Source organism: Accipiter gentilis, chromosome 1 (assembly GCF_929443795.1).
Source record: "Accipiter gentilis chromosome 1, bAccGen1.1, whole genome shotgun sequence".
Lineage (NCBI taxonomy): Eukaryota > Metazoa > Chordata > Aves > Accipitriformes > Accipitridae > Astur > Astur gentilis.
The window spans coordinates 11,797,358-11,823,898 of NC_064880.1; the positions used below are offsets into that span (position 1 = coordinate 11,797,358).

The following is a 26,541-nucleotide window of genomic DNA, read 5'->3' on the forward strand; positions in this document are numbered from 1 at the left end:
TTGGCAATTTTGCTCTGAGCCCGGTGGCCAGCGGCACATCCAGGACCCCCAGGGACATGGCACAGCCCACCCTCGAACGAATGCCCTCCCCTCCCTGTAAGAAATGGGGGTGCAGAAATAAATCCAAGCAGCTATGGGCAGTGAGGAGCGGGCAGGGCAGGCCTTAAAACACTGGGGGGGGGGGGGGGGAAGAAGCCAAGGCGGTGGGCAGCATCTCCCCGGGGGTGCTGCCGAGCCAGCCTGGCGGTATGCGGGACCCCCCGCAGCCCAGAGGCCACGGTAGATGGGCGGGGAGCTGAGCCCGGCTGGGAGGAGCCGGAGAAGGAGCTTTCGGGGTGGGGGCGATTTCCCCCCCCCCGTCTCGGACACACAACTACGAGCTGCCGGTGGGGCTCTGCCCCCCGGTGTGGCCGAGCTCCTCCTTCTGCTTCTGCTTCTGCTTCTCTACTTCCCCCTCCTCTTCCTCTGCCTCCTCCTCCCCTTCCTCCTGCCCGCTGCTCTGTGGAGCTTGTAGTCCCTCCACCTCCCCGCACATGGGGCACGACTACATTTCCCGAGGGCCCCCCCCCATTCTCCTCCTCCTCCTCCTCCTCCTTCTCCTCCTCCCGGGCTTGTTGTGGATCCGGCTCCGGCAGCAGCAGCGCCGTGGGGAGCCCCGGGACCCCCCCCCACCGCTCCCGGCCGGGTACGGCCCGCCGCCCCTATGCCCACCGCCCCCCAGGTACGGCCGGGGCTGCGGGGGTTCTGGGCTGCCCCCGGTGCTGGGCCGCCCGGGGTACCGGGATGCCGGGGATGTGGGTGTCCCCCCCTCCTCGGGGTGCCCGGGATGCTGGGGATGTGGGTTGCCCCCAGGGTAAGCAGCGTGCCCTCTCTCAGGGAGAGCTGGTGCCGTGCACCCCCCCGCAACACCCTCCTCTACCACACTCACCCCAAACCACCCTCCGAACACCTGAAAGAGCCACCCATCCCTTGGGTGCTGAGGGCGGGGAGAGGCAGATAGGTGCCCTCACGGTGGGCGAGGGCGTATTTTCGGGAACTTCCTCCCCCTGTTTTGGGCAAGATCCCTCAGGGACTCATGCACCCTTGTCCCCCGCCTGCTAGGCACCTGCCCACTGTCATACTTCGGTGGCATTACTTCTGTGCTACTGACATGCAGCTGCGGGGAAAGCATCCCCATCCCCCCCCCCACCCGCCAGGGCTGTCCCCTCCAGACCATGGTGGCCGTGGCTCCCTGGGGAGCTGTGCCTGAGCTCGGCCACCTGCATCGCCCGTGGCCCCGGGTTGACAACTGTGCAGCATGAGAGTGATCCCCTGTCAAGGTCATGCCGTGATAACCTGGCAATAACCAGGTTCACACGGTGATAACCGCCCGTGCTCTGCTCCCTCTCCTCTGCCTGGCTTGCACCAGGGCAGAGGGATGACAGCACCAAGCTGGGAACATCCCATGGGAATCGCACCCGCTCCCCTCGAGTGGTAGCAGCTTTTTGGAAGGTCTGGAGAGGTGGAATTGGGTCTGGCCGGACAGTTTTGGGGCTGGAGTCCCTGCATGTGTGGGGACACACGTGCCAGGAGTTAGGAGCTGGTGCTGACAGGGACGGTGGCACTGGGACAGCAGCACAGAACTGTATCCCAGGTTTAATGTGGATGGTTTCCTTTGGGCCAGGGATGAGCAGTTGCAGCCATCCTGGATGGACACGAAAGGAAACAGGGAGCATCTGCTTCCCAAGTGGGTTTGGAGCAGAGGGTGGAAAACAGCCTGTTGGGGTCCGAGTGCATGTGCTGGGGGGCTGCCCCACGGGGAGCGGCTGCTGGAGGGGACGATCACTCACATCCACAGCCCAGCTTGGGGACGAGCGGGAGATGGGGGGCATAGTCCAGGCAGTTGCAGCTGGGCCCGAGGCGGGCGGGCACGGCATGGTGCTGGGGTGGGTGTTTGGGAGGGTTTAGCCCCCGCTCCTTGACCCTTGTCCTTCCCGGCACAGCAGTGGGGGGCTGCGGCACTGGCTCCGGGCAATAGCTGGCTGGAACTGAATCCCTGCCCTGCTTCTCAGGCACCTATTTAAGAGGTAAGGGCTGTTTGCCCAGCTGTGAGCTGCGGGACGCGTGCATTTTGACGATGCTCAGGCACCGGCGCTGAAATCCCATGGGAATGCCGCTGGACCGGTGAGTACTTGCTGGGGTGAATGGGCACTCTGATTCCCACTGCCACTTTTGGTTTCAGTCATGACCGACTTTCCCCTGCCGGCACTGGCACTGGCTCCTTTCCCCATTAGTCACGTGCGTTATCTTGGGAAGGGGTGCTCTTCAGAGGTGAGCCCCCCCAGTCTCGCTGTGCAGGATGATGGCAGCCGGGGGGAGGCACGGACTGGGACCGTGGACTTACTTTTTAATGACCGTGATTAGTCATTCTGCGATTAGCAGGGTAATTGGGTTTCTAGACCTTGCTCCCGCCATGGATTGGCACACGTGGATTTTTATGGCTCGAAAAGTGCTGTCGGTGAGTTGTTGTGGGAGAGGGGAGCACTGGGAGGACGGCCAGGCCAGGCCTTCTCCCTTCCCTGCCTTCATCCCGTGACCTCTAATCAGGCCTCCCTGGCACTGCCAGCTTTCCTGCAGCCAAACCTCAGGATCTGAGCATTTAATCCCCCTCCAGACTGTGAACCTCATGGTATTTTGCATTCTCCCCAGGCCAGGCAATGCCACCCGAGCATCGTGTCCTGCCAAGGGAGAGCTGATGGGCAGCTGCTCGCCTGTGGCTCAGCTAAAGTCGCGCTGACCGCCCAGCTAATGTATAACACGGGTGGCCTCACGCCCGGTGTGCACATTAACTCGCTTTCACAACCGGCACGGTCCCTGCGACCGCTGCTGTCTCCCTCCGGAGCATCCCTGGCACAGGGCGTCTGCATCCCTCTGCCTCTGGGTCTGCAGTGGAGCGACTCAGCTTGGAGGGAAGCATTGCTTTGGGGAAGGGATAAAACCCCACTGACTCTTAAAAGGGAGAAAAATGGAGGTGATGGGAGCTGAGCAATGCCCCGCTCCAGAGCTGGGCACTTCATGCATCCAGGTTCTTTTATACAGGATTTACAAATGTCGCCCGAAATGGGCCTCCCCCAGCTTTTGCACAGCAAGACATGAGGCTGCTTTTCTTCTTGCAAGAACATCTCCTGGGGAGAAGGTAGTGGTATTTATTTGCTTTGCGATTATAGAGGAATTTGAGCCCGTGCCAAATGCTGCTTTCTCCCCAGAAACTTCAGCGACGTGGCTTTCGATGCTTCGGAGAGTGCCTGCAGCCGGAGAGGGGCTGCCTGGCCCAGCAAAGCCCATCTAGCTGACGGCCCCCGGGATAACGCCATCATCCCACTGCAGAGCCGGCAGAGCCATGCCCGAGAAGGATGATGATGCCAAAAAGCCGGCATCGGAGACTGTGCTGGACCAGCGCTGGAAGCTACAAGTCTTCTACCTCTGCTTCTATGGCTTCATGACACAGATCCGGCCCGGGGAGAGCTTCATCACCCCGTATCTCCTGGGGGCTGACAAGAACTTCACGCAGGCAGAGGTGAGCTGTGGGCAGCCTGTCCCCCCGCGGTGTCCCCCTTTCTGCTCATGGTCACCACCCTGGGGCTGGCAGGAGCATTCTCTCACGGTCCTGGGGTATGGAGGGGTGCGGTGAGATGTGGTGGTGCTTTTTCAGTGGCTGGGGGAGAAGGTGGCATGTGTCCATCTGGCAGCGTGTCCCTGTCCCGCTGGGCTGCGAGGTCACCCTGTCCCCTCAGCCCCAGGCTCAGCTTTCCCCCGTGTAAGACCTTGTGCCCAGGCTAGATGCCACTTTAGGGGGGTGATGCCTGATCCCTGCCCACCTGGGCAGCCAGTGGGGTGGCAGGGGGGTGCCAGGCTGGGAGAAGCCCTGTCCCATCCCACCGGTGAGACCCTCCCATGCTGGCACGGCGCACGGTGCAGGGCACAGGGCTGGGCACCACCAGGCTGCTGGCAGTGATGGGGTTAGACGAGGAGGGACTGTATGTCGTCGTCCTCTGACCAAGTGACGCTGGCCCCAGTCCCAGCAGGCGGCTGCATCCGTGGGAATGCTGTGTTCCCGGCACGGGAGGGGGCTGAGGCTCAGCCAGGCCCCTGGCTGAGTGCACTGTGGGCCACATTCCTCCCCAACGAGGTGCCGCAGCAGGGGTCAGTGGCTGATGGCCACCCAAACTGCATTCCTCTGGGCTGGGGGCATCCCCCAGGGATGTGTCCCGTGCTCAGCACCTCCTTGCACACACGGCAGGTGACGAACGTGATCATACCGGTGATGACCTACTCCTACATGGCTGTGCTTGTGCCCATCTTCCTGCTGACGGACTACCTGCGCTACAAGCCAGTGCTGGTGCTGCAGAGCCTGAGCCACATCTCCATCTGGCTGCTGCTGGTGTTGGGCACCTCTGTCCTGGCCATGCAGCTGATGGAGTTCTTCTACAGCGTCACTATGGCTGCCCGCATCGCCTACTCCTCCTACATCTTCTCCCTCGTCACCCCATCCCGCTACCAGCGTATGGCCAGCTACTCCCGCTCTGCTGTCCTCCTGGGCGTCTTCACCAGCTCCGTGCTGGGCCAGCTCTGTGTCACCTTGGGGGGTGTCTCCTTCCTCACCCTCAGCTACATCTCGTTGGGCTTCGTCAGCTTTGGCCTCATCCTCACCCTCTTCCTTGAGCGGCCCCGGCGCAGCCTCTTCTTCAATCAGCCTGAGGGGGCTGCGCCCACCGAGCTGGACAAGATGGCCGGGGGGGATGGCGGTGGGGGGACGCGGGGCTGGCGGGAGGCGGTGTTGTGCCGTATGCTGCGGGAGGTGGGAGTGTTGGCCGAGCAACCCCAGCTCCGGCTCTGGTCCTTGTGGTGGGTCTTCAACTCGGCCGGTTACTATCTGGTGCTGTACTATGTGCAGATCCTCTGGAATGAGATCTACCCCACCATGGACAATCGCCGGGTGTACAATGGAGGGGTGGACGCTGCCTCCACCCTGCTGGGTATGCTCGCCTGGGCTGGGAACACCGGGGATGCGGGGGGACACCCCTGTCCTGCTGCATTCCTGGGAATGGCAGTCCTTATGGCATCTGGGGGGATGCAGGGAATGGTTTGGCAGTGGTGATGAGATGAACATCAGTGGATGAGATGAGTGTCGCTTGGCTGGGGGACGCAAAGTGGTCCTATGCTGGCGACATGTTCACAATATCCTTCATCCCCTCCCCAGGGGCTGGTGCCTCCTTAGCTGCCGGCTACGTGAAGATCCGCTGGAGGCTGTGGTCGGAGCTGGTGATCGGGGTAGTGACAGCTTTCCAGGCGGGGCTGCTCCTGCTCATGAACACCACCAGCAACATCTGGCTGTGCTATGCTGCCTACGTCCTCTTCCGCGGCTCCTACCAGTTCCTGGTGCCCCTTGCCATGTGCGTGGTACCCCTGGGGACCTGCTCCCACCCTGGCAGCCAAGCTGGTACCAGGGGTTCACTGGTGCCCCCCTCTTTCCCAGTTTCCAGATCGCTACCTCCCTCTCCAAAGAGCTCTGTGCGCTGGTCTTTGGAGTCAATACCTTCTTTGCCATCGTTCTGAAGACCATCATCACCATCATCGTGGCTGACAAGAGGGGCTTGGGCTTGTCCGTGCATCCCCAGGTAGGGATCGGGGGCACCGAGGATGGAGGTGGTCCCCTAGTGATGTGGGATGAAGGGGGGGCCGCAAGTGTCATTCTCTTCCCCCCACTCTCTTGCAGTTTTACGTGTATTTTGGCTACTTCACACTGCTGGCGGTGGTCTACCTGGTGGCGGCCATCTGTGTAGGCATCCGGCACAGCCGCCGCAAGCAGCTGGCAGAGCCGGCCTTGCCCAAGGAGCCATGCCAGCTCCTCACCGAGGTGCCGGCACAGGAGAAAAGCCTGAAGGCAGGCACCATGTGAGCCTGAGCACTGGCACGGTGACCACAGTGGCTAGGTCTCAGCTCCATAAGTGAATGTCACCATCACCGTGTGCTCAGTCTCTTGTCCTGCCACTGGTCTTCAGCACTGGCCCATTGAGGAAATAACCCCTTAGGACCTGTTGTCTGCTCCATGGGGGCAGGGCTGTACCCTCACCATCCACAAACACAACCAGAGCAGGGTTGCCACGGCCAGGTACCACGTAGGGGTACGGATGGGGTCCGGGGGATCTCCCAGCCACCAGCTCCCCATCATCGCACGGAGCCAGGCTACAAGAGGATAACATTTTTTTATTATTCAGTGCCTTTAGAAAATGATTCATAGGACACAACTGACCAAAAAAAAAAAAAAAAAAAATCCACAGGCTTTAAATTGCATTAATTACACAAAATACAGTAGACTGTAAGAAATAGAGACCATGTGACTCGCACAGCTTTTATGGTAATAATTTCCATACAATAATAAAAAGCTAGTTACAGATTTACCTTTTTTTCTTTCTTTTTTTGTTTTTTAGCACCTTGGATTTGCCCACAACAATTCAAACTAGCTTTGCTGCCCCTTGGAGTGCAGCAAAGGTGGCACGGGGAGGGGGGGTGATGGCAGGGTGCCTGCCCTCGGTACCATGCATGCTCAACACGCACATGCATGTAAACATATGCCAAGGGCACGTCTGGCCCCACGTTGGGGCCACCCCATTGCCCCGGTCTGCGCACTGGCCTGAGTGTGGCTGTACCCGGGATGTGGGGGCACGGCCGGGGGTCTCGAGGGTGTGCGGAGAGAATTGGGGAGACCAGACACCCCCCCCAGGGCTTGTGAGCTACTGCTGAGGATGATGATGGGGGACTGGGTGGGATGGTCCTTACCTGGGGAGGGTGGAGACCATCTGGGGGGAGCCCCAGCACCACCACGGGACGGTCCCTTGCTTGGGTGGGGTGCCTGGGTTTCAGCTGGAGAAGACCCTGTGGCCCCAGCAGCAAGGATTTGGGTCCAACCCCGAGCTCCTGGTGAGGACAGTGTGGGGCTGGGGGGGTGTCAGAGAACCCCCCTGCAGGCTTTCCAGGAGGGCACACCGCATGGCAGCGCTGAAATCTTCCTGCCAAGCATCCTCTCGCCCAGCCACCCTGAAAAGAGCAGCCAGGGGGGTGGGAGATGCAAGCTGAAGTGGTTAAATATTAGGAGTTAGAAGAGAAGTGGAGGGAAATGAGGAAGAGGAAGAGGAAGGCAGCCAGCTCACGGCTGCCCTGCCCCAGGCAGGATGCGAGCCCCTGCCAACCCAGGGCAGGGGTGATGGCGATACTCTTTGGCTTCAGGTCTGTGGGAGAAGAAAACCCTGCGGGGCGAGGGCAGGTGCATGGTGGGGGGGCTGAGGACCACAGGGGTGCCAGGGTGCAGGCTGGCCTGACCCTCCCCAGGGAGATGTGGGGTACCCAGGGGATGGGAGGGTGTCACTTTTTGGCAGCAGTCATGAAGCTGTTCTCGATGCAGAGGACGACGAAGGCATGCTGGCAGCTGCTGGCCATCTGCTCCAGCAGCTTGCCAGAGCCCAGTGAGGAAGCCTGGCCGGTGACGGCACGTTCCTCTGTCCGCCACGTCTCACAGTAGCTCTCGGGCAAGCGCCGACCCTTGGCATCTGAGCCGTGCCAGATGCTCTTCTGCGGCCTGGAGAGGAGAAAGGTGAGGGGATGCCGCTGCCCCCCCACCCCAGTACAGACCCCATCTCCCCACTTTCCCCATCACTCAGTCCCGCACTCACCATCCCACATCCCGCAGGACATCCCGGCCGTCGAAGGAGAGGATGCGGGCGCCGGCTCGCAGTGGGGCCCCGCTGCCCGTGAAAAGGGCTTCCCAGTTACTGAAGAGCACTTCGTCCTGGTGGGGAGGGGTGGAAAGAGGGGAAGGTCAGCCCTGCCTGCACCCTGAGAGCATCACAGGAGCTCTGAGCCCCAGCAGCCTCTGGGGAGGGGATGCTTCACGGTCACTGCCATGTGGATGGATGGGGGCTTTGGGATGCTCTGCGGCTCTCGGAGTTCCTGGGGTGTCAGGAAGGGGATGGGGACACACACGTACCCGGAGGTTGACAATGGGCACGGCGGCGCGGTCAGCCCTGCGCACAATGCTGTAGAGGTCCTGCAGGCGGGAGGAGAGGAAGGCGCGGAAGGTGCCGGCCAGCCCGACCTGCCGGGCTTGCTGGAAGCACTGGAAATCGGCGCCCCGGATGCCGCGCATGCCACCGCTCAGCGGGGCATTCAGGGCCACCAGGTGAAGCTGCCAAGAGAGGACAACAGGGCTTGAGGGACGTGGCTTTGGCCACCATCATCACCTCCTCTCAACTGCCACGTGGCACTCACGGCAGGCTGGAAGTCCTGGTGCACATGGGCGGCCACAGGGGCCGGATCCGGCCGGCGGTGGATGTAGTAGCTGTTGAGGAGCTCATGCTGGTGGTGAAGCAGGGGTTGCTCGGGCAGGCGGTGCTGGTTGGCCACCACCTCATCCCCGTGCCAGGTTCGGGCGGTGGGTGGGGGGCTGTGGTTGTGGAGGGGGTGCAGGGGTCCACGGGGTTGGAGGGGGGGCTGGGGGCCGGCATAGTGGATGCTGGGCGGCTTGTCGTACACCTCGTTGTCCTGGGGAGGGAGGTGGAGACAGGCTGGGGGTTGGTGCTGCCCCAGGTGGGAATGGGGATGAGGATGGAGATGCGGGTGGAGAGGGTTGAGGATGGACGGAGATGGGAATGGTTGTAGACGGATAGAGATGGGGATGCGGATGTATGAGGATGGGGGACGAGGATGGGCATGGGGGACGATGGGCATGGGGGACAGGGAACTCACCAGAGCCGAACTGGGGATCAGGGTGTGCTCCTCCAGCTGCAAGGGCATGACACATTAGATCCCAGCTGCCCCACCTCGCCTCTTCCTCATGTATGGGTGGGGGGACCCATGGGCATCACCAAAAGGCACCACCAAAACCCCAGGGTGATGCTGTCTGCACTCCCTTAGAGCCAGGCAGTGCAACCCAAGATGGGGTGCTCCTCCGTCCCCCCCCACTCACCAGCACCCGTCTGAAGCCCCCGCGCAGGCGGACGTAGAGTTCTTGCCGGTCGGTCAGGAAGATGAGGCTGCCCTCAGGCAGCTCGTGCGCAGCACTCAGCATCGCTTGGTAGGTCGGCAGGGTCCGCAGCTGCAGGCACAGCCCGGCGGGTGGCTCAGGGCTCAGCCGACCAGCCCATGGATGACCCCCTACCCAGAGCCCCAACTCACCCCCAAGGACATCCCACTGGTGCCTGGTGGTCCAGGGGGTCCTGGTGGTCCAGGGGGTCCAGGGATACTGATAGCTGGGGAAGAAGGGTGAGATGGAGAGGGCTGCAGCAGGGGTTGCAGGGAAGGATGCAAGGGTGGTGGGGGGGATGCAATAGGAAAGGTACTCACCTTGTCTGTGGGGACCTGGAAAGGAGGGTGGACCAGGGGGGCCGGGAGGGCCAGGGGGGCCCTGCCGCCCCTCGTATCCCATACCAGGGGGGCCCTGAGGTCCGGGAGGCCCTGGCGGCCCAATGATACTGTCCCCCTTGGGACCCTAGGCAGTGTGAGAGAGCATCCCTGGAGCAAAGCACCCAGGGGTGCTGCACCTCCCCATTCCCCCCTCACCCGCTGCACCATGGGGTACTCACCGGCAGCCCAGGGTAGCCCTGGGGCCCTGGAGGCCCTGGCAGCCCAGAGATGCTGGGACCGTAGAGTGGGGTGCTGCCTGACTCGCCTTTCTCACCCTTGGGACCTGCATCCCCCTTGTCACCCTGCAGGATGGCACAGCCTTAAGATGAGCATCTGGGCTGCACCCCAGTACCCCAAATCATGCCAGGTGCCAGCCCTGTGAGCCACCACCAGTGGGCAAAGGGCTTACCCGCAGGCTGGCACTGAAGTGACTCAGGTCGTAGGGGAAGTGGCCTGTGGAGAGGAAGAGAAGGGGCGAGGAGAGCTGGGATGCGCACGAGCCACCCTCTGCCCACCTCTGCCTGTGGGGACTGGTCACCTACCTGGGGGTCCTGGGGCTCCAGCATCACCTTTCTCTCCCTTTTGTCCTGGAAATTGGTGGAAACCTGTGGGAAACAGAGAGATGCCACCTCAGCGCTGCAGCATCCCAGCTCCAGCTGTAACAGAGGGGGTGTCCCCCACCACCCCACCTTGCTGGGGGTCCCCAAACTACCCCGATGGTGCTGGGAGAGGGACAACCCCTTACCGGGGAAGGCTGGCAGCGCGGGATGGCTGGAGTCGCTGAAGGCCTGTGGGGATGCAAAGGAAGTGGCTGCAGAGACAGCAGGATCCTCAAGGACCTCCACTCAATGTGATGCTGATGACAGCCCCATGCGCCAGCCCTGGCCAGGATGCCACAGGAGCATCCTCCATCCTCTCCAGACAGGCAGGGGGCAACCGGGAGGACCTGGTCACCACCCCTCAGCACCCCCATCATGGTGACCATGTTGTTACTTACATTGCTGCTGTCATAGACTATGCTGCCGGGTGGTCCAGGGGGCCCTGGGGGACCTGGGGGCCCTGGAGGACCCTGCAGGGAGAGAGAAGATGTGTCAGGGTCCTGCAAAGTGGACAGTCCCCATGAGGGGAACACTGGGGCCATGCCCTGCCCCAGAGGGTCAACCAGCCCCTGAGAGAGGGAGGCATGTGCCCTTTGCCAAAGGGATTTGGGTCCCCCAGTCTGCTGGGCCAGCAGTCCAGGGGGGCTGCAGCAGTGCTCACCCGCAAGCCCAGTACGCTACTGACATCTGCGGGGTCACCCTTCTCACCCTTCAGCCCATTCATGCCGGGACGTCCCTGTGGATGAGCAGTACAGATGAACCTCATCCCCAACCCCCTGCCAACCCCAGGGTGACACCCCAGTGTCACTTCTAATGCCCCAGCGTCACCTCCAACACCTTGGCATCACCCTGCCCCTCAGGGACACGATAGGGTTTGGGGTTCAGTGGGTGCAAGATGCGCAAATGGGGTGGGGGGACGCAGTGGAGGAGGTGATGACCGAAGGGACAAACAAACCGGGAGCAGGTCTTACGGGTCTGCCCGGAAAGCCGATCTCTCCCTTCATCCCTGCTCGTCCCTGGGGACCCTGGAGGGGAGAGAAGATGAAGATGAGGGTGCTCAGAGCAGGGGCACCCCCCACCCCCTCTGCCCTGGACTGGCCCCGTTCCTCCCCATGGGATATGAGGAGGATGGTGATGGTGACTTACCGAGGGTCCCATCGGTCCCCGCAGCCCTGGCTCCCCCTGCGGACAGCAGAGAGGGAAAGGGCATCACAATCGGGACCACCCAGCACCCATTGCACAGGGATGTGTCCCCCATTCCTGCAGTGCACCCACCTTTTCTCCTTTCACCTTTGCAGTGACCACAGTCCCATCGGGGCTGATGATGACGCCGGGCTCCCCTTTCTCCCCCTGCAAGAGAAGAGAAAGCACGAAGGGAGGTGGAGGGACCAGGCTCCCTCCTATGGTGGGGCTGGCATCACCACTGGAACCTGGTGGCCAGTCAGGATGGGGGACCAGGAGTGTGACCACCCCATGGGGTGGAGGTGGCCCGGAGCAGTTACCTTCAACCCTGGGGAGCCCTGAGGACCAGATGACCCCCGGTCGCCTTTCGGTCCCACCGGGCCCTGCAAGGAGGAGCACAGAGCCCATGACAGCCCTGACCCACCAAAGGCAGACCCCAACCCCCCTCTCAATCACCACCACCCCAGTAGTGCTGCAGCAGGACTGGTGACCAGAGGCTTCACCAAATTGTGCCCAGAGCTTTCACCGGGGCCACCTCTGTGGTCCCCAGCCCTGCCACCAACTCACCGGGAAGCCGGCGTGACCTGGTCTGCCCTGCGGAGAGAAGCAGAGATGCTTTTAAGAGCAAACCCTCTCTTTCCAAGAAACTGGATGCCCTCCCAGCAATGCTGAGGAGCGGGCACAGGTGGCAGGGGGCACCTACCTCTGGACCAGGCAAAGCCACCAAAGACTTCTGGAAAAGAGACAAAATGAGGTTTTTCACCCTGATCATTGCTCTGAAGAGGTCAGAGCTCCTGGAGAGGTCTCCCTCAGTCCCCCCGCAGGATGGGTGCTGGGCAGGCCCTCCCCCCTGCCAACCCCCCAATTTTAGCTTCTCCCAGCTGCAGTGAAGCCAGGTGCCATCACTTACATCTTCACTAGAGACAGTAATGACCTGTCCAGGGGGACCAGGTGGACCAGGGGGCCCGGGCAGCCCCACACCATCTTGGCCTCGCTCACCCTGGAAGACACAAGCCATCAGCCCCAGGGCCACCACTGGCCAGTCCCCGTCCCCAGCCTGGTGGCACCTACCTTCTCGCCGGGGCTGCCTCTGTCACCTTTGGGTCCCTGGAAGGAGGAGCAGGAAGGGGTGAGCTTCTTGCTTGGCACCACACGCAGCTGGACCCTGGCTTACAAGCGGAGACCCGCTCCTGCCTGTGGCTCAGCAAAATCTTTCAGGCCACCCCCCTCTGTCTGCAAGGTCCAGGCAGCGAGCCAGGTTGGGATGCTTTTGGGTGGAGGTGGTGGCGTGCAGGGTGGCAAGCCGATGGGGACGGGGTCCCAAGCGGCGTGGGCACCCCTGGCACGTGGTGAGCCCAGTCCTGGAGCAGGGGAACCACCGAAGGCACCGGCGGGGCAGAATTTTGGCAGCTGGGGATGGAGCTGCTGCAAATGGCCCTGCAGCAATCAAGGGTGCCGTGCCTGGGGCGAGGGGGCTTCTGGAAAAGGAGGGCTGATGCTCCTACCTGCGGTCCGGGGAAGCCCTCCAGGCCAGGCCGGCCATCCACGCCGGGTATGCCAGCGTCTCCCTGCAACGAGGTGTGGAAAAGGGCAGGATGCAGTATGGAGTATCCTCCCGACAGTCCCAGGTTGGGGAGCGCAGGGGTCCTGCCCAGCGCCCTGCAAGCACAGGTGCTCGCACACAGCCCGTCCTAATCTCCTGGCACTCCTACCTTCAGTCCCGGCAAGCCGGGCTGCCCAGGGCTGCCAACCTCCCCCTGCAAGGAAAGAGGTGTCAGAGCAGGAGCATCCCCACAGACTGCCTGTGAGCATCCTGCAAGGATGGAGCCAGGCTCCTGTGGCTGGCTTGAGCAAAGGGCAAGGAAGTTGTTTGAAGGGCGAGGAAGGTGTTTGAAGGGCGAGGAAGGTGTTTGAAGGGCTCCTCACCTTCACCCCCGGCAGTCCTGGCACTCCCTGCAAGCAACAAGAAGGGGCCATGAGCGTTGGGTGATGGCAGGGGACATGATGGCAGGGGATGGCCCCGGCAGCCCAAGATGGAGGGAAGAGCGGAGCTACCTGTGGTCCTTCGGGTCCGGGTGGTCCAGGGGAGCCAGTGGTGAACGGCAGCCCTGAGCCCTCCATGTCGCCCTAGGTGGGGGAGGGAGAATGGGCTGGGCCACATCTGCCCCCCACTCTGGTTCATCCCACCCCCTCCATCACAGGGGTGATCACTTACAAATCCAGCCTCGTAGCCTCTCCCCGCTGGTCCTGGGGGACCGGGGGGCCCTGGAGGCCCTCGGGGTCCGATGGGCCCAGGAAGGCCAGCTAAACCCATTTCTCCCGGTGCTCCTGCTGGTCCCATTTCTCCCTTGTTGCCCTGCAAAGGGGACAAGAAAAACAAGGGGACAGATGAGGTGGCAACGGTCCTTGCCTGGAGCCTGCAAGCAGGAGGTAGCACATCCCTTCCCGTATCCCCAAACCACCCCTTGGGACAGGACATGGATGTTCCCCTGTCTCCAGGGCAGAGGGGCTTTGCAGGAAGGGGCATTGCCCAGCTCACGCATCCTTGGTCCTGGCCGTCTTTGGACGGCCCCAGCTCCCCATGCAATGTGCACGGTGGCCACCAGAGGCTCGTCTAAAATCATAAATGCGAATTTTTCTGGCTCCGATGCTGCAGCAGAGCTCAGCGCCGAAGGAGGATGCTCGCGTGCATCCTTGCGCTTTGCTGCGGGTCTCCGAGGGGCAGGATCAGTCTTTACGCCCACTGCTGCCCTATCTACCCTCTCAGTGCTGGCAGCATTAAGAAACCTTAATTCTTGAAGGTCTTGCCCACGGCTCAGGCTGCGGTGCATGGGTCATCCCAAGGGGCATCCTGACCCCCAAGGGAGGAGAGGGCAAGCATGTGTATCCCAGCAAGCCTCTACCTCCACCCTTGGGGATGCAGGGCAGAAAGAAGCTCAAGTAGGCAGGAAGGAGAGTGATGCGCAGAAGATGGGGTATTTTCTGGTGGGGTGTGGGCACCCAACACCCCAACCTCCCCCAGGTAAACCCTCTTCCGTGCCTCAAAACACCCCACTCACGTTTTCTGCCCATTTCCCAAGGTGGCAGTGCCCAGAGCAAAGCCAAGTTAGGGTGGCAGGAGCCCAGTGGGCATCCTGTGGGCGGTCAGCGGCTTCACGCGCCCTTGAGCTGCAACACTGTTCTGCTCTGGGAGGAACCCAAATCCCAGCATCCCCCTTCCCAATCTGGCACGAGGTGGCCCCCCAGGCCCCATCCCTGCCTCCAGTCTGCAATGCACATAGGACACCCCCCAGGAAACCCACCCCAGGCACAGTACCTTGGGTCCTGGTGCACCGGGGAGGCCAAGGTCGCCCACGTCACCCTGGGGAGGAGAAGGAGGGAGAAGAGGGTGTGAAGCAGCTGCCCAGCTCCAGGCAGGAGCAGGTTGGTGCTCCTCAGCCTGGGGATGGAGGGAGCTGGGACCTCCTGGGGATGTGCCAGGGGTGCTGGCTGCCCTGTGGGGGAGCCATGATGTGCTCCCAGAGGACATGGGATAGGGGATACTCACCTGCTCTCCTTTGGGCCCTGGCTGCCCAGCTGTCCCATCTCTTCCAGGAGGACCCTGAGGACCCTGCAAGATGCCCAGGAGCTGGCTCCAGCACAGGGGGAGCCCATGGGGCTGGTGGGCACCGAGCTCCCCACCACCACAGGAGGCAGTTACAGCCCCACTGCTATGGGGTGGCCCTGGGATGGGTCCCCTTGGACACCTCATACACATACCGCTGGCCCTGGGGGCCCGGGGGTCCCGTCCCTGCCTGGCAGCCCCGGCGGTCCCAGCAGCTCCGTGTGGTTCATCCCAAACCGTCCTGGCTCCCCTGGCAAACCGGGCACACCGGGTGGCCCTGGGGGACCGGGTGGCCCTCGTGGACCCTGGAAGAAAAGGATGGGATGATGGCTGAGTGTGTTCCCCCACTCCCTGCCAGCAGGACAGGCACTCACCCGCACTCACCCGCAGGCTCTCCAGGTCGCCACCGAAGCCAGAGCCCTCCATGTCAATGAAGGTCTGGGAGAGAAGCATGAGGGTGATGTCAGGCATCAACAACCAGGGTCAAAGTACCCAGAAGTGCGGGGATTCTGCCTGAGGGATGGTGGCAGCATCCCACACTACTGTGTCTTGGTGGATCACCCCCCCCAAATCTCTATGTCCCAGGGGGTACCCACCAGCTTGTCATGCTTGGAGAAGGGTCCTGGTGGTCCTGGGGGACCAGGTGGTCCAGGGGGTCCCCTTGGTCCCACACCTGGGTCACCCTAGCACAGAGAGAGTGCAGTTTGAGAGTGCAGCCAAATCAATGGCAAGAGGAAGGGGGGGCAGCGGCGTGTGCCGTCCCCCCCACACCGGCACCAGCACTCACCTTCTCCCCCTTCAGACCGGGCTCGCCTGGTGTCCCGGGGAACCCCTGGGGCCCCATATCGCCCTGCAAAGGGGAGGGGTGGGGGGTCAGTGGGTGGCAAGGCAAGGGGGTGTCTGGCACCCATCACTCCCCACCCCCCCACCCCACTTACAGGTTTGCCGTCCTCGCCAGGATCGCCCTAGGGATGGCAGAGAGGGGAGAGGTCAGGCAGGCAGGCAGGCAGCGGTAGGGGGAGAGGGGAAACCCAAAGGGTGGAAGGCTCAACTCACGGGCTCGCCGTCCCTGCCAGGGGCTCCGTCCTTCCCTGGAGGCCCTGGGGGACCGGTGACCTGCTCTACCACCGAGCCATCGACATGCCGTGAGAGGGTCCTGGGGGGGCCGGGTTCACCCGGTTCCCCTTTCTGGCCCTTGGAGCCAGGGTAGCCAAATCCAGCACTGCCCTGGGGAGGGAAATGGGGATTGGTGGTACATCCCCAGGGGTGGCAGCCCAGGCAGGCATGGCTTTGCCCCGGCTCCCCCAGTGATGCTCACCTTAATGCCCAGTTCTCCTTTCTCCCCCTGCAGGACAGAAACAAAGAGGAGAAGGTGTGAAACGCAAACACTGTCACAGTCACTGGCATCCTTGAGCCCCCAGGGTCCACTCTCTCACCCACCTTTTCGCCCTTGACACTGCCCATCCCCACGATGCCTCCGGTCCCTGAGTCCCCTTTCAGGCCACGTTCGCCCTTCTCTCCCTTTTCACCTTTGGGGCCAGTGCCTGTGGGAAGGGAAAAGGGACCGGGTCGTGTTTGGGGATGGCCACCCCACCATGTCCCTACTGGTGTGCTGGCTGGCATGGTGGGGAAGGGGAAAACTGCCTTCATTACCTCCTGCAGAGACCCGCAGCGTCTCCTCTGCTCTGGTCCTCTCGGCTTGCTGCGGGGAGCCCCCGCCGCTCCTTGGCCCACTGCCCGCCACCACAGGGGGAGCAGTGACGGGGACAGCATCCACCAGCCCCGGGACACCCTGTGCCAACAAGGGGACACCGCAGTGCTGTTCATCTCCCAGTACTCTCCCAAAAGGGACAGGTGCCGGGACCCCATCGGGCATCCCAGGACCTCGACCATGGAGGGCACTCAGTCCTCCTCATCCCTAAAATCTTGGGGTCCTGCCACTAAGCACAACACCCATGGGCACCAACTCACCCCGACTTTCCCTGAGGGTTGGTGGCCACCTTCTGCCCCACTGCCGAAATCACCAGAGACCTGCATTTGCCCAGAGAGAAGGGCAAAGGTTGAGCCAGGAGCATGAGGCAGCACCCCCCTCCCAGCCTGCCCCAGCCGGGCTGCCAGCACTCACCTCCTCAGTGTCATCATCCTCTTCCTCGCACTGGCGCTCGGCCGCCCGTGGGTCCCCTTGCAGCTTCAAATCAGCAATCACCCCCTGGAAGGAAACCATGCCGAGGGCTGCCACGGATGGATGGGTGCCATGGAGAGAAGTGTGTCGCAAGCCCCCTGTGGCATGGTGTGACCTGCCAGGCTGCTCAGCCACCATGTCCTCGAGTGCTCCACGAGGCTTTCACCTGGTGCAGAGAGCGCTCTCCACCTGAGATCCATCCATAACCCAGCACAGAGATGTTTCAACCTTGCTGCCCCAGTGCCCAGCACCACCAGCATGGAAAAAGCCATGTGCCAGTTCTGGCACCAGGCAGGCTGAGCGGAGGTAGCAGCCAGGATCCAGCCAGCCAGCCAGCCAACAATGCTTTTACAGGAACCTTTTTGGCCATGCTCCATGGTTCCCCTCTCTGGAGGGCTCCCCAGCGGCAGACGGCTTCTCTGCTCCAAGCAAGGGCCACTGGTAGGTCCCAGTCCGCTGCAGTCCCAGTTTTGTATTTCTTAGGCTAATCCACAACTCCTTACCATTTATTTGGGTTTTACAAGCACTGTGTGCATCCAAGATGCTTGTTTATACAAGAAGCCACCACAAATTCCTTCCTAAGGATGCTGCCTCCAGACAAATCCCCGTAGCTGAGCTACCTGTGCTGCCTGGGAAGGCAGCATCTCCATCTTCGCTGGGGACAGTGTGTGGGTACCAACCTGAACCCCACGGCTCCCACGGTGAGCAGAGTCACCCAGCACATCTCAGAGCCCAGCCCAGGTCCTCGCTGCTGGGATGGGACACAGGGATGCTGCTGGGATGGGATGCTGCCCATCCCTCTGATCCCGGCGGGGAGGTGCCAGGGACCATGCTGGGAGGTGAGCTTGAAGAGGGCAGATACCTCCTACTCAGTGTCTGTTCTCTGGGCAAGACACCTAAAATAATATTTGGGCTCACTTGAAAGCGCAGCGCACCATGTCCGGGAAAGAGAGCTGCGGTCAGGAAACATGATGGGTTTAAGAAAACAAGAATCAGGGGCAGCTGCAGTTCAGCCAGGCTGGCTATGGCATTATAATATGAATATATTATAAATATATTATAGACTTATAATAAATATAATATATTATAAATAGTATAACTATATTATAATTATAATATATTGTTATATATTATAAATTATATATTATATCATATAAATATAATTATGTTATAAATATATTATATTTTTATATATAAAAAGTAATAAAATATTTATAAATCCCCCCCACAAGCAAATGCCCCCCAGGTGGCTTGTGACCTCCTCCAGCTGCTCACCCTCATGACAGCCAGCTCTAATCCATCCCTCTCCTCCCCGCTGAGCATCAGCAGCAAGCCCAAGCTTTAATAAATGCAACACTCCAGCCTGGCCTTCCTGGTCCTGGGGCTTGCCAGAGGCATCAGAAATAATCCGGTTCCAGCCCTGAACCGAGGCATCCCCACAAGGGATGGTCATAAGGGGCCTTTGCAGCCCATTTGCCCCAATAAAGGGGGCAGCAGCATCATAGGTCTTATCATGCATCCAGCTGCAAACCAATCCTCCTGCCGGACCCCAGCTGAGACCCCATTTACAGTAACCCCCTTGATATCTGCTGTCCCAGGGGCTTCTGCATTACCTGCAGGTTTTGCCCCTCCAGGTTTCATGCCATTGACACAAAGGCAACTCTGGAAGAAGCACAGATGCCAGCTGAGACCCCACCAGCAGCCCTCCAGCTGCCTGCGAGCAGCTCATCTTGTAGCTTGACTGAGGGCCAGGTTTTAATCAGCTTGATGCCCCGTTAGTTCAAGATAACGCAAGTCAGGGCTGGTCAGCAGTGGAAATACCACGAGGTAGTCAGATGCCAAGGAGACGTCCAAGCCTGCGCTCCCCGCTCTCCTCTCAGCCAGCTGAGGCAGACAGCCTCCTTCCCTCGATGGCCATCTATTCCCCACGGGAAAACTGGGGGCGGGCGGTGGGATCGGGTGCTTGGCAAGCTCAGGAACATCACCTGCTAGAGAGGCAGGAGTGCTTTGCTCTGCTCTGGGCTGTTGCTTTGCCTTCCAAATGGTGCCAAGCCCTCTCCAGCTGGGGAGAGCAGTTCTTCCACAGCCATGACCTGGCCCTCCCAGTACATTCAAGAGCAAAGAGTTGCTCTTGAGACCTCAAGGGACCAACCCGAATCCCAGTGCAAACCGGTCTCCAGCCCATCAATAATTAACCCCTTCCTGGGGGAGCTTTCCCTGCCCAAAGCCATTTAACTGGGACTACGGCAGCACCACTCATTAATCAAGATGATGCTTAAGCTCAGAAATGTGCTTTGCAAAGCTCCCCAGGAAAAGCATCGTTCCACTCGGCAGAGCCTCTGTTGCTGGGCAAACCACGCTCAACCCAGGCAAAACCTGGCAGTACAATCCTGAACTTTCCTCTCCTCAACCACCGTGGGGGATTTCCATGTCAGCTGGGCATTTTCCCCACTTTCCATAAACCTTTATCTAGAACATAAGTCACGCTCAAATCACAGGCTGAGCTATCACCTTCTCTCCTTGCTCTCCAAAGCCTTCCTGCAGATACCGCCCGACGTCAGCCAACAAAGATATTCTCCAGCCCAAGCATTTTTTCCAGCTAAGAGAGACATTTTACCAGCCAAACCAGCTCCTCCACGAAAGGAGTTGGGTATTTTTAGCAATGGGGAGATTCGAAGAAGCTCCGTGCATTTGCTGGAAAAGGTATGGGCAACGGTGGCTGCTGTAGCACAACCCCATCTCCTCCTGCCAGCCCACCTTGAGAGTTTTGCTTCGGTGAGACCCAAGACAATAAAGTTGGTGGCATCTCAAGCCACCTTTCCCCCCCATCTCAAGTGTCTCCTTCCCCAGGGCCAAGCATGGAGCGTGGCCGCTGGTTAATCTTCTGGGCAAAGAAGTTGGTTCAACAGGCACAGGCTGGTGTCACGTCCTGCCAGCCTCACCCAGCCTTCTTGGACATGCTCCTTGGGGTGACCTGAGGCCTTACCTGATATTTATCTGGGTCAGCCCCTCCAGCCTGAGCAACGAAGAGCCCGGAGCCATCTTCCAGCTCCATCTCATCCGGGGAGCGCTCGAAGCGGACCCGCTCATGTTCCTCACAGTCCAGGTAGAGAATTACTTCATCCTCCTCCACGCTGATGGCAAAGCGCGTCCACTGGTTGAGCAAGGTGGGCACAGTGAAGGTGGCCGCCGCGTATGAGCTTGGCGAGCCCGGCTCTGTGTAGTAGAAGATGATTTTCTGCTTGCCTGCCTGCAGCTCCGAGAGCTTGACGCCCACGTAGATGATGCTCTGTGAGGAGTCTGTGACAGCAAAAAGCACACCGCCCCGGGGGGTGGTGGGCTGGATGTGGAACAGAAGGGAAAAGTCCCGGTAGAAAGGGCTTGGCAGATGGTACCGGGCCACCTGGCCCGTGTTGGCGTTAGGGCCGAAGACATAGCCGGGGTTGTTGTCAGGGCCATAAATTTTGAGGATCTCTTCTGGTGGAGGGTCTCCGATCAGCTCCAGGAGGCTGACCTCGGTGCTCAGGTTCTCTGCAAAAGGAAGGGAAAGGGGATGGTCACAACCGGCTTGGCGAGGATGGTCACTCTCGTTAAGGTGCCTTGGGGGGATACCACTGGCCATGTCTCCCCCAGGTGCCACTCTGCAGTGGCTTCCTCTGCTCGCCCTCCCCAGGGCCTGGGATTTTCCTTCAGGCTGCGGGTTGGCCAAGGTAGCAACGCTCCTCAAGCTGCTCCCACAGCACTGTTTGGATGTGACTCCCAAAATCCCATGCATTCCCTGCTGCTGGTCCTCCAACCACAGCTGGAACTTCCCTGAGTTGGGATAAAACCAAAGGGATCTTGCCCATGGTAGCAACATGCAGGGGATGCTGCTGGAGCACCAGGATGCTGAACAACCATGGAGCCGCGAGGAAGTATGTTGCATCCATACCCGCTCCAGGGTCACGGCGACCCCCCACGTCATCCTGGGACAAGCTCACGGGGTCACCCTGGCTGGGAATAAATCAGAGCCATCCCCTTGCAACACCCTGGGAACGGGGCTCGAGACGGCGCGCCTCATCAGCTTCCCAGATGATCTCAATTTGGAGCTCGCCTCCTTTCCTGACTCCTTTTTCTCAAGGCGCTTGGGGAAGTTCTGCTCAGGACGGTCTTTCCTACCCGACACAGCTGAACATCTGGCTGGGGCGAGCCGGCCCTCTGTACGCCAGCTCCCGTTGTTTTGGCAGCAGGCACATCCTCATCGCCCACACACCGGGCGCTGGATTCCTCCTCTCCTATGTCAACCACTCAGGCAAGCGCCAACTCGATGGGAGCGAGCACGCCGGGTGCTTTTTTTAACTCCACATTTCCCGGGAGCGAGGAAACCCAACCACCCCAGCTTCAAAATGGCTGAGGGCTCTGCACTGGAAACCGATGCTCGGTACCGATTTCAGCTCCATCCTGAGTCAGGAGCAGGAGCTGAGACAATTCAGTGTCCCCAACTCCATCTCTGGTGAGCAATGGGGGGTTATCAGAGGTGTGCTGAACCCAGGAGGACCAGCCAGGAACCTCCACCCTGTTCTGGAGACAGGCATTGTCCTCCAGAGCTCTTAAAAAAATATAAGAAGAGAGAAAAAAAAAAAAGAAAGAAGAAATCAGCCCAACCTTGCCCAGCCTGGAAGGAAAACACGTCTCTCGGGATGGTGGGAGGAGATGAAAACGTTGGTGCCTCTTCCAAAGCCTGGGGGTATCTGTGCACATGGAGCATCCCCAGCCTCCCCCCACTGCCAAGCTCTGATCCCAGCACCAGCCCCCTGACGGGGACCCAGGCAGCGGGGACATTAGAAATGCCACTGATTAGAGGTGCAGGCAAGTTTTCTCTCTGCCAGACCCTAGACGCACTGATCCTCTCCTGAGCCTGCTGCTCTGAAACCACTCAGTGCCCACCCTCCTCCCCCAAGCCCCGAGTCCCTCCCAAGCTTGGCACACCAAAACTGAGCACCCAGCTGGGAGGAAACCTCCCTCCCAGCCTTGCACCAGCCCTAAGCCCCTCATCTGCCCTGCACTGGGATTGGGCTTCCCATGGGGCAACCCCAGCCTGCTTGGAGAGGAAGGGCTATGTACAGCCCCTCTGCCTCACCGGCTGTGGGGAACTCTGGATCCTAGAAGCCCAGCATCCTTTTGCACTCAGGTGTGTGCAGCCCTACACAAAAAATGATGGGCGAGCGAGCAGGGCTCCCCTGGACCCACAGCAAGACCCAGCCTGGCACCCACCCTTGAGACACCCCATGCTCAGGCACCCCACAAGCTCGCTCCCACTGCCCCGTCCCCAACCGTGTCATCCCCAGCCACCCTGCAGCAGGCAGCTGTGGCCGAGCCAACTGCAAACGCCAGGATGCAGGGAAGGAGCTTATCTTGGGCTGGAGGAAGCCAAATTCACGACAGCTTTAAGGGAAGAGGAAACCAGAGCTTCCTGCCGGGGGTCCGCACGGGTGTAAGAGTGTAAGAGCCAACGCTGCAATTTCTGCAGCCAGACAAGCCATCGTCTGCCCCCAGGGCTTGGGATGACAGGGGACAGGCTGAAAGAGCCTTTTGTTAGCAATGCAATTTTCAACCACGCTCCCCTTGGCATTTCAGACGGCTCTGGGATCCTCCCTCCTCTCCAAACATGCCACTCGCCCCCGAGCCCAGGGTGGGAGCTGGGTGCCAGTGCTTCTCCAAGCAAACAGGGACACATCTTTCCCCTGTGCAATGTGCAAAGCAGGTGGAAGCCAAGGCTACGAGGCTGGATGGGGCCTGGGGAGCAGGGGGAGTAAGGGGACACCCCTTCAAACGGCTGTTCCCCTGCAAAAGCCCAGTGCCTCTTCTCAACCCCAAACCTTTCAGGCCATGCCTGCTTTTTCCAAATGGCACCCAAAGCCCAAATATTGCACCCCCTTCCTCCCTGTGGCAAACCGGCAGCATCCACCATGGAGAGCCAGAGACAGTCGATGCTGCAGCGATTCTGGGATGAGTGCTGGCATGGGACAGCTGCAGGGATGTCTTTAGCCACAGCAATCCAGCCATTGACTCCTGTTGCCATTGGGAAGGCCCCAGGGATGATCCAAGCCACCTTCCCACTCTGCCCTGACCTTCCTGGCTGGCCCAAGCCAGGGCTGCCAGCATGGCCCTGCACATCTCATCCCAGCTGGGATGCAGGGGACCCCTGGCACTCAGGAGCATCTCAAGTCACTCCATGGAGTGCACCACAGTCCCCACATCCCCCACCCATTCCCAATGCTGCCCATCTGGGAGTGCGGGCTTCTCCCTAAGCATCCCCATGATCCTGCCGCACCCCCCTGGGTTGGCCGGCGAACAGAGCCGCTTTGACACTGAAGAGGACCATGTATGTGACCCTTGTCTGCCAGGCCCCTGCTAAATTGCCCCTCTGGCAGCAGCGGGTGTCTCGCCGCTCCTGGCCAGCAGCCCCAGGCCATCACCCAAGGGCACGGGGGGCCCACGCGGGAACACAGCTTCATTCAGAGGGCTCGGCGGGGGGAGCAGTGAGCTCCCTCTCCTGCTTTCATCCCAAACTGTGTTCTTGCTCTTACACCCCAATGTGCATTTCTCCGAGCGCCAGTCCCCGCCCCCCCGCTCCCTTCCTTTCAACCCTCTGCCAAAGAGGCACATCTTGATCCCTGGCTGACATACAGCAGGGTCACAACCACCTAATGATGAAGCTGGAGGCGAAGTAACCTCTCCTGCCTGCCAAGCAGGGGGGGACCAAACATTAGCCATTGGGTAAATCATTAACCCCAAGGCAAAGGGCCGCTCTGGGAGAGGGGAGCATGCAGCCATGGCCACGGGTCACCTTGAAGCCTCCTCACCACCATGGCCCCAGATGCTGCTGCAGTCCGGCAGCTGTGGGGTCTTGGTCCTTCCCCTGTCCCTGCGGGGAGCTGCCAGCTCTGCAAGCACCCCGCTCCCAGGATGGACACCCCAAAGCCTTTTGCTGTGCACTGCAGCACCTGCAAACTGGCCATGAATGCCAGCATGGTACGCTTGGGGAGCATCTCTTGTCCTGGCCACCGGGATGTTGTCTTTTAACCGGCCACTGTGTTTCACCAGGGGTGAAACAGCCCGAGGAGGGGATGGTGATGCTCAGGTTTGTGGAGGGAGCCAAAACCTGCTGGCGGTCCCCATTTGAAGAAGCTGAGGCTGGATGGAAAGAGATTTTGGGCTCAGCAGCATCCCATGGGGACAAGGCAGAAGCATCCCTCGGCGCCTAAAAACCTGGGGCAGTTTGGGGAGGCGAGACACACACACAAATACATGGACATCACCCAGCCACATTACCTGCAGAAGCATTAATAAAGACACAAGAATACCCTTCGTCCTCCTTGGGGAGAGCATCACAGGGCAGAGGCAGGTGCCCGCCAGCCAAGTGCATCCAACACAGGTCTCTGACGGCCTCGCAGAAGCCCTGGCACGGCGGGGGGGTTACGGGGACTGAGGCACTACACCCGGGGAGCAGGAGCAAGCAGAGAAACCACTCCACGTAGCGATGGCACCGCGATTCAAGCAGCCCCTCCCACTCATGCAAAGCGGCCCGAATTTCCGCCTCGCTGCTGTGGCGGAGGTAATTCGGTAATCTGAAATGGTTGGTGCCCAGCACGCTGCAGAAGGGCAGGTGGGTTGGGATGGGCAGGCAACGGCCAGCCGGTGGCATCAGTCCGGGTAAGAAGGATGTGAGCCCTGTGCCACTACTACCGTAGAGTTGCATAGTGGCGGTTAGTAAATCAAACTCGAGAGGACCGGAGTTATTGGCAAGAGGAGGATCCACACCATTAGCCACCCTCCTGTTAGGCAAAGAAGGACTCCGGCTCCCGTTCATGCCAGCCAGCACCAGCCCCTGGTGGCCAGTGCCATGCCGCAGGTTCGGTGGGGCGGGCGATGCTCCATGGTGGTATCGGGGTGGTTGTGCCGTGGGATCCCGGGGCAGCACCGCCTGATCACGGGTACTGTCACCTGGTGAGAAAGGAAAAGGGGCACTACCTGGCCGGGGACCCGCCGGTCTCTGCAAGGACACCTGTGTCCTCTTCACTGCGGGAGTCCCTGTCCCCAGGAGCTGTGGGTCCTCGGTGTTCCCCATCCCCAGGAGCTGTGGGTCCTCGGTGGTCCCTGTCCCCAGGAGCTGTGGGTCCTCGGTGGTCCCTGTCCCCAGGAGCTGTGGGTCATCGGTGGTCCCTGTCCCCAGGAGCTGCGGGTCCTCGGTGGTCCCTGTCCCCAGGAGCTGCGGGTCCTCGGTGGAGCTGCTGGCCACATCCTGGTCAGGGGCAAGTGACGTGCTGCGGGGAGGAGCAATGCTTGGCCGTGCAGTGCTCTCCACCAGCCCCGTGGCATTCCAGTCCCACTGCTCGGTGTTTTCGGCCGCAGTCCCCTTGCCCATAGGTGTTGCCGTGCTGGGATCCGGCTCCTGGCGCTGTGGGGTGGTGACGTCCCCCACCACCTGGCCATCCCATGTCCCTGGGGACAAGCTGGGGGAGGGAGCTGCTGCAGGGGCAAGTGGGTCCGGTGCTGTAGTTTCCTTGCTGGGTACTGCTGGGCTTCCCGTGGTCTTCGTGCTGCCCCAAACCCAGTCCAGGAGCTGCATTTCAGAGGGGGAGAAGCAGCAAGCCAGGAGGAGCAGCAAGCCCAAGCGAGGTGGGGCCGGGGCCATTAGGAAGGCAAAACGAGTCCCGTTGCTTCAGAGGTTGAAACGGAGAGGCCAGAGGAAGGAAAGGAGGGAAAAGGCAGGAGTTTTGCCCTGGCCGTGCTCCCGGAGCACTCACATCGCTCTCTCCTCCCCAGCTCCGGCGCACGACCCTTCAAACCGGAGCAGAGCAGGAGGAGTGGCCGCACCGCCGGCCCTGCCAAACCCTCCTCTCCCAAGCGCCAGCCTCCCCGCAGCCGGCACGGCCCCCCGGGGACCCTGCCGCCCAGCTGGGAACCCACCTGAGCCCCCCAAAACTTCTGGGAGCTGAGCCAGTCCTCAGACGCACCCTGTTCCCTGTCCCAGCTGCTGCTACCAGCTTTTTAACTCCTTCCTGCCCTGGAAATCCTAAATCCTCTCTCCTTGTTTGGTGGCTCTGGTTAAATTACTGGCATAGAGAGCTGTACATAGGGGGGTCATGCATGGACACGGTCCCCACAGATGCCCAGTTTTGGTGGGACACGCAGGTAACCCTGCTCCAGCTCTCAGGGAAAGGTTATAACCTCAGAGCAGATGAGAACAAGGAGGGAAAAAAAATCCCAGAAAACATTTCCAAGATTTCCACCGGCCGGAAACACAAGTCCCAAAAGTCAAGTGCTTTTAAGCTGCTTTCCCGGCTCGGTTACGGAGCCAGGATCCCCCCCACGTGCTGTCGCAGGACAGCAAGGGGAGAAGCTTGTGATCCCCCCCCCACCGCGAGCATCATGCGCCAGCAACGTCTCGAAGACAGGAGGTCTGAGCAATTGCAGCCTTGAACACTTGAGTTTTCCTGAAGCCTGGGATGAAAATCTCCCCCGGGCAGCGCTGGTGTTCTCCCATGCCCCCA

At 60.7% G+C, this 26,541-nt stretch overlaps 2 protein-coding genes across 2 annotated transcripts; one reads left to right on the forward strand and one right to left on the reverse strand.

Moving 5' to 3' along the window:
* The first annotated feature begins 675 nt into the window (after positions 1 to 675).
* On the forward strand, positions 676 to 6,312 carry SLC19A1 (solute carrier family 19 member 1). The gene is made up of 7 exons (XM_049807051.1): positions 676 to 721; positions 1,986 to 2,163; positions 3,246 to 3,556; positions 4,280 to 5,015; positions 5,240 to 5,432; positions 5,516 to 5,657; positions 5,756 to 6,312. The coding sequence occupies exons 3-7, from the start codon at positions 3,380 to 3,382 to the stop codon at positions 5,936 to 5,938; spliced, it is 1,431 nt and encodes a 476-aa protein (XP_049663008.1). The 5' UTR covers positions 676 to 721; positions 1,986 to 2,163; positions 3,246 to 3,379; the 3' UTR covers positions 5,939 to 6,312.
* On the reverse strand, positions 6,294 to 25,796 carry COL18A1 (collagen type XVIII alpha 1 chain). The gene is given in 42 exon segments (XM_049806678.1): positions 6,294 to 7,615; positions 7,710 to 7,825; positions 8,024 to 8,221; positions 8,305 to 8,577; positions 8,782 to 8,817; positions 9,002 to 9,130; positions 9,211 to 9,284; positions 9,379 to 9,523; positions 9,618 to 9,740; positions 9,848 to 9,891; positions 9,981 to 10,043; positions 10,184 to 10,226; positions 10,436 to 10,507; positions 10,699 to 10,773; positions 11,009 to 11,062; positions 11,184 to 11,219; positions 11,313 to 11,387; positions 11,540 to 11,602; positions 11,787 to 11,813; positions 11,923 to 11,952; positions 12,130 to 12,219; positions 12,291 to 12,326; positions 12,725 to 12,787; positions 12,932 to 12,976; positions 13,146 to 13,172; positions 13,275 to 13,346; positions 13,435 to 13,575; positions 14,536 to 14,580; positions 14,767 to 14,829; positions 14,979 to 15,128; positions 15,208 to 15,261; positions 15,420 to 15,506; positions 15,611 to 15,673; positions 15,762 to 15,788; positions 15,880 to 16,050; positions 16,142 to 16,168; positions 16,264 to 16,367; positions 16,477 to 16,615; positions 16,795 to 16,854; positions 16,949 to 17,032; positions 19,992 to 20,536; positions 24,320 to 25,796. Coding segments are annotated over 42 exon segments (5,460 nt in total). The 3' UTR covers positions 6,294 to 7,401.
* Between the last annotated feature and the right edge of the window lie 745 nt (positions 25,797 to 26,541).

Coding starts and splice junctions, on each gene's coding strand:
- SLC19A1 (XM_049807051.1), top strand. CDS start 3,380: ATGCCCGAGAAGGATGATGATGCCAAAAAGCCGGCATCGGAGACTGTG. Junction 5,016..5,239: donor CGCTGCCTCCACCCTGCTGG/GTATGCTCGCCT, acceptor TCCCCTCCCCAG/GGGCTGGTGCCTCCTTAGCT. Junction 5,433..5,515: donor TTCCTGGTGCCCCTTGCCAT/GTGCGTGGTACC, acceptor CCTCTTTCCCAG/TTTCCAGATCGCTACCTCCC.